The sequence below is a fragment of the Macaca mulatta genome, chromosome 12 (assembly GCF_049350105.2).
Source record: "Macaca mulatta isolate MMU2019108-1 chromosome 12, T2T-MMU8v2.0, whole genome shotgun sequence".
Classification (NCBI taxonomy): domain Eukaryota; kingdom Metazoa; phylum Chordata; class Mammalia; order Primates; family Cercopithecidae; genus Macaca; species Macaca mulatta.
In genome coordinates this window covers 75,496,304-75,508,808 of record NC_133417.1, presented here as the reverse complement: position 1 = coordinate 75,508,808, position 12,505 = coordinate 75,496,304, and the positions used below count along the sequence as shown (strand labels likewise).

Genomic DNA, 12,505 nt, shown 5'->3' with positions numbered 1-12,505 from the left:
TTGAAGCAATGGCTTGAGCTGTACCTTGGCCCCTTTTAGCCACAGCTGAAGCTGGAATGGCTGGGATGCAGGGCACCATGTCCTGAGGCTGCACAGAGCAGTGGGACCCTGGGCTCAGCCCAGGAAACCATTTTTCCCTCCTAAGCCTGCAGGCCTATGATGGGAGGGGCTGCCATGAAGGTCTCTGAAATGCCCTGGAGGCATTTTTTCCATTGTTTTGGCTATGAACATTCAGCTCCTCTTTACTCATGCAAATTTCTGCAGCCTTGAATTCTTCCACAGAAAATGTGTTTTTCTTTACAACCACATGATTGGGCTGCAATTTTTCCAAACTTTTATGCTCTGCTTCCCTTTTAAATAAACGTTCTAGTTTCAGGTCATTTCTTTGTTTATGTAAATGATTGTAGACTTTTGGAAGCAGCCAGGACTCCTCTTGAATACTTTGCTGCTTAGAAATTTCTTCTACCAGATATCCTAAATCATCTCTCTCAAGTTCAAAGTTCCACAGGTCTCCAGAGACACAATGCCACCAGTCTCTTTGATAAGTATAGCAAGAGTGACCTTTACTGCAGTTCCCAGTAAGTTTCTCATCTCCATCTGAAGCCACCTCACCCTGGACTTCACTGTCCATATCACTATCAGCATTTTGGTCACAACCCTTCAACAAGTCTCTAGGAAGTTCTAAACTTTGCTTCATCTTTCTGTCTTCTGATCCCTCCAAACTGTTCCTACCTCTGCCCATTACCCAGTTCCAATGTTGCTTCTACATTTTCAGTTATCTTATAGTAATACCTTTATAGCAATACCCCACTCCTGGTACCAATTTTCTGTATTAGTCCATTCTCACGCTGCTATAAAAAACTACTTGAGACTGGCCGGGCATGGTGGCTTATACCTGTAATCCCAACACTTTGGGAGGCCAAGGCAAGCAGATCACGAGGTCAGGAGTTCAAGACCAGCTTGGCCAACATGGTGAAACCCCATCTCTACTAAAAATACAAAAATTAGCCAGGCGTGGTGGCGTGTGCCTGTAATCCAGCTACTTGGGAGGCTGAGGCAGGAGAATCGCTTGAACCCAGGAGGCAGAGGTTGCAGTGAGCCGAGATCACGCCACTGCACTCCAGCCTGGCAACAGAGTGAGACTCCACCTCAAAAACAAACAAACAAACAAACAAACTACCTGAGACTGTGAGATTGGGTAACTTATAAAGGAAAGAGGTTTAATGGGCTCACAGTTCCACAGGGTGTACAGGAGGCATAACTGGAGAGGCTTAAGGAACCTTTAAAATCATGGCAGAAGGGAGAAGGGGAAGAAAGCACATCTTCACATGGCAGCAGGAAAGAGAAGGGGTAAGTGCTACACACTTTTAAACAACCAGATATCACAAGAACTCATTCATGATCATGAGAACAGCAAGGGGGAAATCCCCCCCACAATGATCCAATCACCTCCCACCAGGTCCCTCCCCCAACACTGAGGATTGCAATTCAATATGAGATTTGGGTGGGGACACAAAGCTAAACCATATCAGTCTCTTAAGCAAAACAGAGAAAGTGTATGATTAATATAAATGAAGCTAAATTAGAAATTGGATTGGGGATTAAGACAACTATAATCTGTCTTCTGTCTCCTTCCATCCCTTTGTCCTCATGCCCACAAGCCTCAAACTGTACACTTCCTTATGTTGGCCTTGCCTAGATTTTTTTTTTTTTTTCAAAAAGTCAGGGAACAAACATTATGGCAATGACATATATATTAGAAATACGTAAGAACGAATCATATGAAGCCAGGAGGTGGAGGCTGCAGTGAGCCGAGACCACACCACTGCACTCCAGCCTAGGTGGCAGAGTAAGACTCCATCTAAAAATAAATAAATAGAATTAAATACATAAAATTATATATATATATGAGAAACATTTCATATATATATGCAAAATGTTTCATATATATATATGAAAACATTCAGATCTGGTGGGGCTTAGAGTAATTTTGCCATGTGGGAGAATGAATATACTACAGCCAGGCTAGCAGAAGTAGTATAGTTTATAATCTGGAAATAACCTTTAAAAGCAACAATTTCTGGCTGAGTGTGGTGGCTCATGCCTGTAATCCCAGCACTCTGGGAGGCTGAGGTGGGTGGATCACTTGAGTCCAGGAGTTCAACACCAGGCTGGGCAGCATAGTGAAATCCTGTCTCTATAAAAAATACAAAAATTAGCCAAGTGTGGTGGCTCAGGCCTGTAATCCCAGTTATTCAGGAGGCTGAAGCATGAGAAAAGCTTGAACCCAGGAGGTAGAGGTTGCAGTGAGACGAGATTGTGCCACTGCACTCCAGTCTGGGCAACAGAACAAGACTCTGTCTCACAAAAACAAACAAACAATAAAGGCAGTAATTCCTAATAATTTTAGAAAATGAAACACTTTATAGATTGTTTAGAAGTCTGGAACACTCCCACCCTCTTCCTGCACAGCAAAGCTAAAAGTAAATGTAACTTTGTTTTTGACAACTTCCCGATAATTCAGTGACATCACTTGAGATCCATGAGGACACTCAACATGTCACCAGACTAGCTTTGGAAAACAACAGCTGCAAAGACCAAGATATTATAATCGTACTAGTCTCTTAAGTGTCTTATTTCATTTCCTGGCCCTGTGGTTGACATATAGTAGGTGTTCAATAAATGTTTGTTGAATAAATGAGGAGAAAGCCACATATATAAAGTCCACTTTCTCGGATTCAATATTGTGTCACAGAGATAGGGAATGTCCAGAGCAGTGGTTTTCAAAGGGAAGTCCCCAGACCAGCAGCATCTCATCCTCTGGAAACCTGATAACACTACGAATCCCCCTCTCCATCCCACACAGAATTGGAAACTATGCAATGGGTTCAGCAGTCTGTCTTAACCAGCATTCTGGGTGATTCTGGAGAGCCCAGTGAAGTTTGAGAGCAATCTGTCTAAAAAGATCCCTTAATATGAGGTGTTTTCTAACCTCACATGCTAGCAATAACAATTCTATACCTGTAATTCCTTTGCCATTTCACTGAGAAAAGTCCTCAGATAAGACTTTACCAAGTCTTGCTGATGAGAGTTTAAGGTGAATTCAATGGCATCCAGACAAGAAGAAAAGATGTTTTTAGCCTAAGGGAGCCAAAATGAGCAGGGATTCAGAACCTCAGAGACTACCCATAAATGAATACAGTCTTGTGTGTGACATTCAGTCACCAATTTGGATAAGGGACAGAGAGGCCCAGTAGCCTTGCCTTTGTTCAGTGTCTGATTTCCACGTGCCTTTCTGAGGGAGATTATGTGGCCCTTGAGACTCTGTTGTAGGAACATGCTCTCCCTGTCAAATGGGAGACATCTTACCCCTTTATGATCATAGCATTGCTGTCTGGCGAGCTGCTTGCACTCCCTTCCAAACACAGGCGGCCCGTGTGAAGTGATTCTGTTGCATGGATCTGAGGTATAGTCTTGCCTGTTACAGTGATCTTGCCCCAAACAAGCTCAATTTCGTGTATCATTACAGGGTGACCAACTCATCTGTTTGCCTGGGACTGTCCTGGTATAAGCACTGAAAATCCCACATTTTGGAAAACATTTCTGTCACAGGAAAGTTGAGATGTTTGATCACTTTAAGGATTAACGTTTTTAAGAATAAAATACAGCCTGAGTTTGCTTTCTGACAGCTGAATTGCTGCCAAAACCAATAAAATTTAGTAATGAGAGCAACTGGAAAGGTAAAGGAAAATAATGAAGTAGATGGCATTAAAGAAGCTGCTAAGTGAAAGAAAATGGTGTGATTTGCTCAGGAGCCGTGGCTAGACAGGCCATGAAAGATCTGAAATCAATCACTAATGCCCGATGCCAGGTTCCATATGCTGTCTGGTGGCTCTACCACATCCCAACAGTGTGTTTTGCCAACTATGACCTCCCCCCCAGGAGGCCAGTAGAATACTGCTTGCTACTTTTGACCTTCAAAAAGAAATATGATTAAGGTATACTCACTGTAGATGGGAAGAAAACCCAGGACAGAGGTAACTCTTAGGTGAGGTATAACAGAAAACCCAAGGGCAGGTAGTGAGGGTTCGTTAACAAGCACAGGTCACAAGGTTAAACTAAAGCTTGTGTACTTTACATTAAGAAAATATAAATAAAGGGCCTGGCATGGTACCTAATATAGGTACTAATGTACTACATACATTAGAGTTCCTGTTCTTTTATTCATAGGGGATTTTCTCAGATCTCCCTCTCAAACCCACTTCTTTTACTGCCTTAAAAAAAATGCTTAAAACCTGTTTTTTAGACCATAGCAAAGATGAAAAAGGAAGGAGAAGAAAAGTATGTTACAAAAAGTCAGCTCATTAACAACAGCAAGAAACATCAGCTTTGTGTTGAGAGAGGAGAAATTAAACAGAGAATCTGGCACATTAACTAAAAATCATAATGGTCAAGGGTCATTTACTGCAAGGGTAGGTGGCCCTATTTCACAACAGTCTCTGAGGATTGCTCTGCATTACAGCCCAATGTGATAACTGCTGTTAATAATCATGCCCCTAGATACAAAGAATAAGGAGAATTGTGTTTGTGCACTCAATATGAAAGGTAATTTTAGGTTTGAGAGAGTTTCAGCTGTATGGAAAATGTACTTAGACGATTTCATTTCTTGATGATGTCTAGTTGGTTCTCAACTCCAAAGCTGGAGTTATTGTTAAAATCATAACCCAGATCATGCCACTCTCCCACTCACTGGCCTCCCATTTCACTGAGACTAAACCCTCACTACTCACAAAGTGAACCTCAGACCGACAATATCAGAACCCCCCGCAAGCTCATTAGTGCTGCAGAATCTCAGAGCCACTCAGACCTGCTGAATGAGAATCCTCATGTATCTAGATCCCTAGGATGTTTGTTAGGACATTAAACAGTACGAACCTGCACTATCTGGCTCTTCATTTCCTATGACTCTACTTTTTGGTCTCTCAGCTCCAATACAGGGACTTCTACTCTTCATATCCATTCACGTTCTTTCCTCCAGGCCTTTATCGTGGTCTTCTGCCAGGAACGCTCTTCTCTTATTTACATGGTGAACTGGCTCACCACCCTCAAGCCTCTACTCAAACCTCACATTCTTAATGAAGCCACACTGTTTAAAAATACAACCATCCAGGCCAGGGGCGCGGTGGCTCACGCCTGTAATCCCAGCACTTTGGGAAGCCGAGGTGGGTGGATCACAAGGTCAGGAGATCGAGACCATCCTGGGTAACATAGTGAAATCCTGTCTCTACTAAGAAAAAAAAAAAAATACAAAAGTTAGCTGGGCGTGGTAGCGCATGCCTGTAATCCCAGCTACTCAGGAGGCTGAGACAGGAGAATGGTGTGAAGCTGGGAGGCGGAGGTTGCAATGAGCTGAGATCATGTCACTGCACTCCAGTCTGGTGACAAAGCTAGACTCCATCTCAAATAAAAACAAACAAACATATATATATACACACACACACACACACACACACACATATATACATACAACCACCCAAACTCACCCTCTACACTTGGGCTACTCCTTATCACCCTTGCAGTTGTATTTTCTCCCCGTAACTCTTCACCCCTCTAACTTCCCACATAATTGACTTATTCGTCTGCTTATTGTTTATTGTCTGTCTCCCTCTGCTACAGTGTAGCATCATGTGGACAGGGTTTTGATATTGACACAACATCCAAGTCCATGATTATTTTCTTCGTAATTCATTTTTATTGTATTCCACAAAATTATCAGACTGTGGTAAAATGGAAACCAACCAACCAAAAATTAGTCTTTTATAAAAGTTTTGAGAAATACTTGTCAGTTCCTGGCACATAGAGTTAATAATTATTTTTTGAATAAATAAATAAATAAATAACTAGAAGAACGAATGCCTGAAGTATAACCATTTACACAGTAAAACCAGATAAGGTCTGTATACATTGTTGTCAGTCCTATTAAATAGTTTCACTGCTTGGATTAGTGACCAAGTGACTAGAATTATGCACTTCCCGGGTATATTGTGCTTTTCTCTTAATGTGAGCAATGCGTCGGCCCACATGGGCCAGTTAGGGACACTTGTTATACTCTGAAGACATTTAAGGCCCATATTTACAGACTTCTTTGCATGGCTGCTCTAAGCTGAGCTTGAGATGGAGTAACTTTAGATTTATTCCCCGCCTCTCATTCTCACCTTACTGACCCCTTCTTAGAATAATGAAGTTAGGCCTCACTGCAAGTTAGAAGGCAGACCTTCTGGATATTAGTGTTTTTTTAAACCGAAAAGGTCACAATATTCTCATTCAACCTTTCACAAAAACATGGGTTAAAATAATGGGTCATTTAAAGCACAGAATTAAACACAAAGGTATAATTTGCTAAAAGTGTTGCTTAAATAATATATTCTTGTTTCTACAACTGATAATATAAATGAAACAGAAAAAAAATTTTGTTCTTCATCTTGGTTGTTTTCTAAGATCAAGGGGAATTCGATTTACATATGTTTTCTCATGTCTTCATGTCTAAACTTTCTTTGCTTCTCCTGCCCAAAACAGCAATAGTAACAATAGTAACAAAATGAAATAGCTTGGATTATTTTAATTTCTTCCACTAGTACACTATATCTATTTGGAGGTTGTCTCAGAAACATTTACTTTGTTCTAGGATTGTTAGAAATACATTGTAAAACTCTTCTCTGATTCCTTACTTAGGTAAAGTTTCATTTCATTCTTGCTTCCATTATGTTTCATCACCACTTTGGATGCTCAAGAATTCAATTCGAGACCTAGGCTAGGTTGTGAGGAGAGAACTCATAAATGGGAAGACATGATTCTAGAGAGTTTTAAATCTAGTAGATGCATTAAAGTAACTATAAAACAAAGCAGGATGTGATAAGTATTATAAGAAAGAGTAGGCCAGGCGCGGTGGCTCAAGCCTGTAATCCCAGCACTTTGGGAGGCCGAGATGGGCGGATCACGAGGTCAGGAGATCGAGACCATCCTGGCTAACACGGTGAAACCCCGTCTCTACTAAGAAATACAAAAAATAGCCGGGCGAGGTGGCAGCGCCTGTAGTCCCAGCTACTCGGGAGGCTGAGGCCGGAGAATGGCGTGAACCCGGGAGGCGGAGCTTGCAGTGAGCTGAGATCCGGCCACTGCACTCCAGCCTGGGCGACAGAGCGAGACTCCGTCTCAAAAAAAAAAAAAAAAAAAGAAAGAGTAAAAGAGTAGGGAGCCATTGTGGACCTTGAAGAATGGAGAGGATTTTGAAAAGTAAATGAGGAAGAAGGATATGTGGAGTAGAAGAGGCAGCATGAACAGTCACAGAGGAGGGAAAGAACATACCAGGCATGTTCAGAGAAAACAGAATAGTTTGGAGATTCTGAAGCACAGAATGAAAAAGAGAGAGCAGTAGAAGTTAGAGCTAGAAAAGATTAGGACCAGAACAGAGAAAGCCTTGAAGGTCATGCTGGGATACTAGGGAGTCACTGAAAAGTGGAGGGAGAGAAGATCACGATTAGGATTTTGCTTTAGAAATCTTAGGTTTCTGTTGGCATAAGATAAACTAAAGGAGAATGGAGGCAGGAAGACTACTTAGGATGCTGTTTATAAGAGTGTAAGGGGCAATAATGTTGATGGTGGCAGACCCAATAGAAAATCATTTAGACTGAAAGGGAGAGACAACTCTAGAAAGAACGTGCATATAAGCCATTTATAGCAAATCAGATGTGTTACTTATTAATACATTTGACTTTTTAAGACACTTTCCTAAAGAATGGGAAAGATTATTGTAATCCAACAAGTCTCTTTTCTTTTTAATAAATTCAAAATGTAATGTATTTTTACTTCCCCAAACTATCACACCAAAACTTAATGTCTTACCAAAAGAACTTTATTTCTCTACCTAGTATTCATGCTCATAGATTAACTCTGTATTTATATAATATCAATAACAATAATTACCATAACAGCATCTGACATTTACTAAACCCTTACTATGAGCCAGACACTATGCTATGCCCTTTACTTACACTAGCTCATTTAATCCTAAGTGAAACCTCTCAGATATGCATTACTATTTCCCTCACTTTACATGAATAGGTACTAAGGTAAGGAGTTGCTACATAGCTTGATTAACACAGGAGACCCAGCCAGGCGCGGTGGCTCACAACTGTAATCCCAGCACTTTGGGAGGCTGAGGCGGGTGGATCACGAGGTCAGGAGATCGAGACCATCCTGGCTAACACGGTGAAACCCCGTCTCTACTAAAAATATAAAAAATTAGCCAGGCATAGTGGCGGGCGCCTGTAGTCCCAGCTACTCGGGAGGCTGAGGCAGAATGGTGTGAACCTGGGAGGCGGAGCTTGCACTGAGCAGAGATTGCGCTACTGCACTCCAGCCTGGGCGACAGAGCCAGGACTCCATCTCAAAAAAAAAAGAGAAAACACACACACACACACACACACACACACACACACACACACACGAGACCAGAGATTTGAATCCAGGCAGGTCTGATGCCAGAACCTGCCAGTATGGTTTAGCTATTCAACCATACTTAAAATTTTTCTTTTTAGGAATTACATCTATTTAAAAATAGAATACCAAGAGAGAACAAAAACTAGATAGGACAAATGGAAAATAAATAGCAAGATGATAGATTTAAACCAAAACATATCAATAATCACATTAAATATAAATGCTCTAAACACTCCAATTAAAATATAGAGACTATCTGTTTGGATAGAGAAAAGCACCAACCAAACTCTTGCATAATGAATTTTGCTCCATTGTACTGTTTTTCCCCTAAATTCTCTCCTCTTTTTTTGTACTACTTTTACCCCCACTTCATTGTGACCTTATTCCTGAATACTGTCTGGCTATGAGGAAAATATTTCCTTTGTCAGGTTTATCATTCACTACACGTCCATTTAAAAGGTTCTGCTATAATGGACTCATCCTCTTGTCTCTCTCCAAGAGTTTAAGATCCATATAGACTGACTGAAGTCATAACACATTTATTATGCATTTCCCACTTCATACTGTGCTACTTTGTTACTGATAAACAAGCTAAGAAGACAACTGAAGAGATCTGAGAAATTACTTTATATTTCAGAAAAACAGATGAGGTTGACATTAAGTGTAACATCAGGAGCATTTCTTTTCTTGGAAAGGTTCACGTAGTCCTTAATATCTTCTAGCTTGTAAATATTTCTTACAATTATGTTTCTATTTTATCTTCCAGAAGCACTGGTTATAGCTGCATGCAAACCTGAAACTGACTTTTACTATATTCTGTAGCAAGAAATTTAGAAAATGAGCCAGAAACAGTTGTTTCCCAAAGGCATGTCTGTCTTCTTGCTCAAAGAATGGCCATGTTGCCAAAAGGGCAGAACTACTTTCTAAATCCATATTCTTTATCAACTCCTAGATTTCCACCCTGCATGATCTGCTCCACTAAAAGCTGGTCAGCTGTTTATCTTCCCTTTAATAAAATGAAATTTTAGAACAGTTTCCTAGTTTAAGGTTAAGTAAATGGAAAAGCATGGACTTTGATGTTCATTATCTTAAATGACATGGGTACATGGTAAAACTACCTTTAATACAAGTTTTACATCCAGCATGTATGGCTTCCCAAAAGTTTTTGCCAACATTTGGTCATATTACTATCTAATTGAGTCCTGCCCAAAGTACGCAAACAAGCAAATGGTAGAAGCAGCATGCAATTCAAAATGTTCTTCTTACCAGGTTTTTGAGGGGCTCCCCAGAGACTCAGTCCTTGGAGATCTGGAGCAGGATGGCATATCCGAGAAGACAGCAAATCAGTCCCAGAAATTGAGTGCTTCAGAAAAACCCAGTAAGAGAAATATTATTATTATCCTCTGATGAAACAGCCTTAAGGACATGGCTTCTATTTAACGAAGGGGCACTTAACCCTGACTAAAAGCAAGAGGCTATGTATATTGGAGTCATTTGTAAGTTGCTCCCGTCTTGCGTAGACTTGAATGGAGGTCCTCTCCTTGGGGCAATTAGAAGCCAAGTCTCAACATCTTTTGCTTCATTCATTTATTTCTTCTTCAGAACAAGTCAACCTAGCTTCCTGTTAAATTAATTATAGTCCAGAATATAAAACAGCTATGTGCTGATTTTCACCTATACTTATTTTTTATCTCTAAGAAAGAAAAAAGAAAACCTATAGGAAGGTATTAATCTGCTTAACATTTCTAAGTACATCATCCAAAGGATTTTGTTTTTTTAATCTTACATATGCTCAGCAGAGTTACTGGCAAAAACTGTACATTTTCTTCATTTCATCCTTTCAACATCAAATAGTAGGCAGCAAAAATTGGATCAGACTTCAAAGCCTGCTGTGGGCTCCAAGTCACAGAGAGACGCCTCCATTTCACATATTGAATTCGAGCAGGATATCAAAGTGCTACCAAAGAACCTCGGGTCCTTACTCAAAAAGAGGCTCTAACATCTGTAGAGAGTGGAGTGCACAGACAAATCACCTCAGGGAGCAGCTAACATTTATTCTCAGCAGCAAATTTCCAGGCTTTTGATTCTCTCTCCACTGTACCTCCCTGTCTCTCTACTGAACCAAAGTTCTTTAGCAAGCTGGGCTTTTGTCTCAAAGACTTCAAAATATCACTAAGAGTTTCAAATTTGGATGGTCCAACCAAGCAGTCACAGACAAGCTTCATGCCTATGAACTTGGTGAGTCTGAAGGAATGACACACAGTTACTTTGGAATCACAATATCCAGCTACCTTGTTTGCATGTCCTGTGAAGATATCGCACCCTTTTGGAGAACTCCGGGCTTGTGAATGCCTGAAAAGATAACAATAATAATAATTTCAAAAGACTTGAAAATAATAATAGCAAAACTTAAAGAGGATTGTGTCAAAGATGTATCAAAACATACTCTTTATGCTTCCATGGTTTCCCATTTCAGTCCTGGGTTAAAAGGACATGGTCACCTTAAGAAAATGAATCCTACTAGGTGTTGCTCCTACATGTTACACACATCCACAGTCTGCCTGAATTCCTAAGATCCAAGGAACTGCTCCTTTTAAAGTTGTGTGATTGGCTTTGGTTTAGTGAGCTCTAATGGGCTTCCACAACCTTTACCAAGGAGCCAACTAAATGGATGCTAAGGCTACACTTCCTGCACAGCACATGAATCACATTCATGGCTACAGAATTTAAAATGGATTCTGTAATCAAGTAAGTTTGGGGAATGTTAGGTTGGGCATAGTTTAAAAGGTTTCCTTACTGCAGGAATAATCTTTTAAAATTACAATATACATTTATGGATCTCTATAGTAAAGATCCAGGGGGGATGCAGGGTGTCCAAAAGTAATTTGACCAAGAAGCTTAAAGTGATAACCTATTAACATCTAGTAAAATTGTAATCCTTCATGGAACAAAGTTTGGAAAAATCAATTGGTCTGGGTCCTCAATTTTTTATAATCAGAACATGTTGTATAAGAGTGCGCTTATAACACACAGATAAAACAGGAGCCACTCATAATGCCTTTCAGACAGAACCAGCAGATGGAAAGCACTGAGTAAAGAAGGGAAATCTGTGTTCTGACCCCTGCCTCACACACATGCACACATGTGACATGCATGACACAACAAACATGTGACTTTGGGTAAGTTTCTATAGTATTCCTGGTCCTAGTTTTCCTCATCTATAAAATGAGGAGATTGAGATCAATTATTCCTAAGGTCTCTAACAATTTTTTATTATTAATCTTATTCTTTACTTAAGTTGACAAATTCATTTCCATATATTTATTTGTGGACATTACCTTCAAAATATATATTATAAGCAATATTCCCATTTAAAAATTACCACATCAGTACCTGGAAGGAGGGGACTATAATTCTATATTTATTTGTGTGTATATTTGCTTATCATATGTCTCCCACAATGGAATGTAAGCTACATGAAGTCAGGGACTGGATCTGCTCTAGTTCACGCTCTATGTAAGTACCTACCCAGTGCCTGGTACATAGTAAATGCTCAATAAATATTAACCATTTGAATAAATAAAACAATGATTAGTCAATCCACAAAATGTGGGGTCATGTAGTAAGAATACTCTTACTATTAAAATTAAATTAACTATCATTTATATACTACTTCATTTTAAAAAAATGCTTTTAAGTATTTAAGAAAGCTTCACAACCATTTGGTCTAAGTACTTTAATTGTATATATTATATAGATGAAGAAAGAGGTTCAGAGAGGTTAAGAGATTTTTCCCAGGTATCATGGTAAATACCTGGTAGAACAAAGGCATTTACCCATGTTTGTCTGACTCCAAATCCTCTGCTCTTCCTCTGAACCATAATATATTCTATACCCTTCAGTATCTAAGCATTGGCCCAAAGTACTCACTTCTGTCTGGCCTAGGCAAGTCCCAGTAGCTGTAACACACCTATAGGATGGGTGGAGTCTAAGATCCTCTAGGAGA

The 12,505-nt window shown here is 39.9% G+C and overlaps 1 protein-coding gene across 1 annotated transcript in view; it reads right to left on the bottom strand.

The window, feature by feature from the left end:
* Window positions 1-11,214, bottom strand: part of LOC144333276 (myosin-IIIb-like) — a 109,391-nt gene extending 98,177 nt beyond the window's left edge. The window contains exons 1-2 of the mRNA XM_077956521.1: window positions 11,152-11,214; window positions 9,766-9,862 (exon numbers count right to left, since the gene is read on the bottom strand). Coding sequence (XP_077812647.1) covers window positions 9,766-9,862; window positions 11,152-11,214 — 160 coding nt within the window. The remainder of the gene's footprint in view (window positions 1-9,765; window positions 9,863-11,151) is intronic.
* Window positions 11,215-12,505: the final 1,291 nt, after the last annotated feature.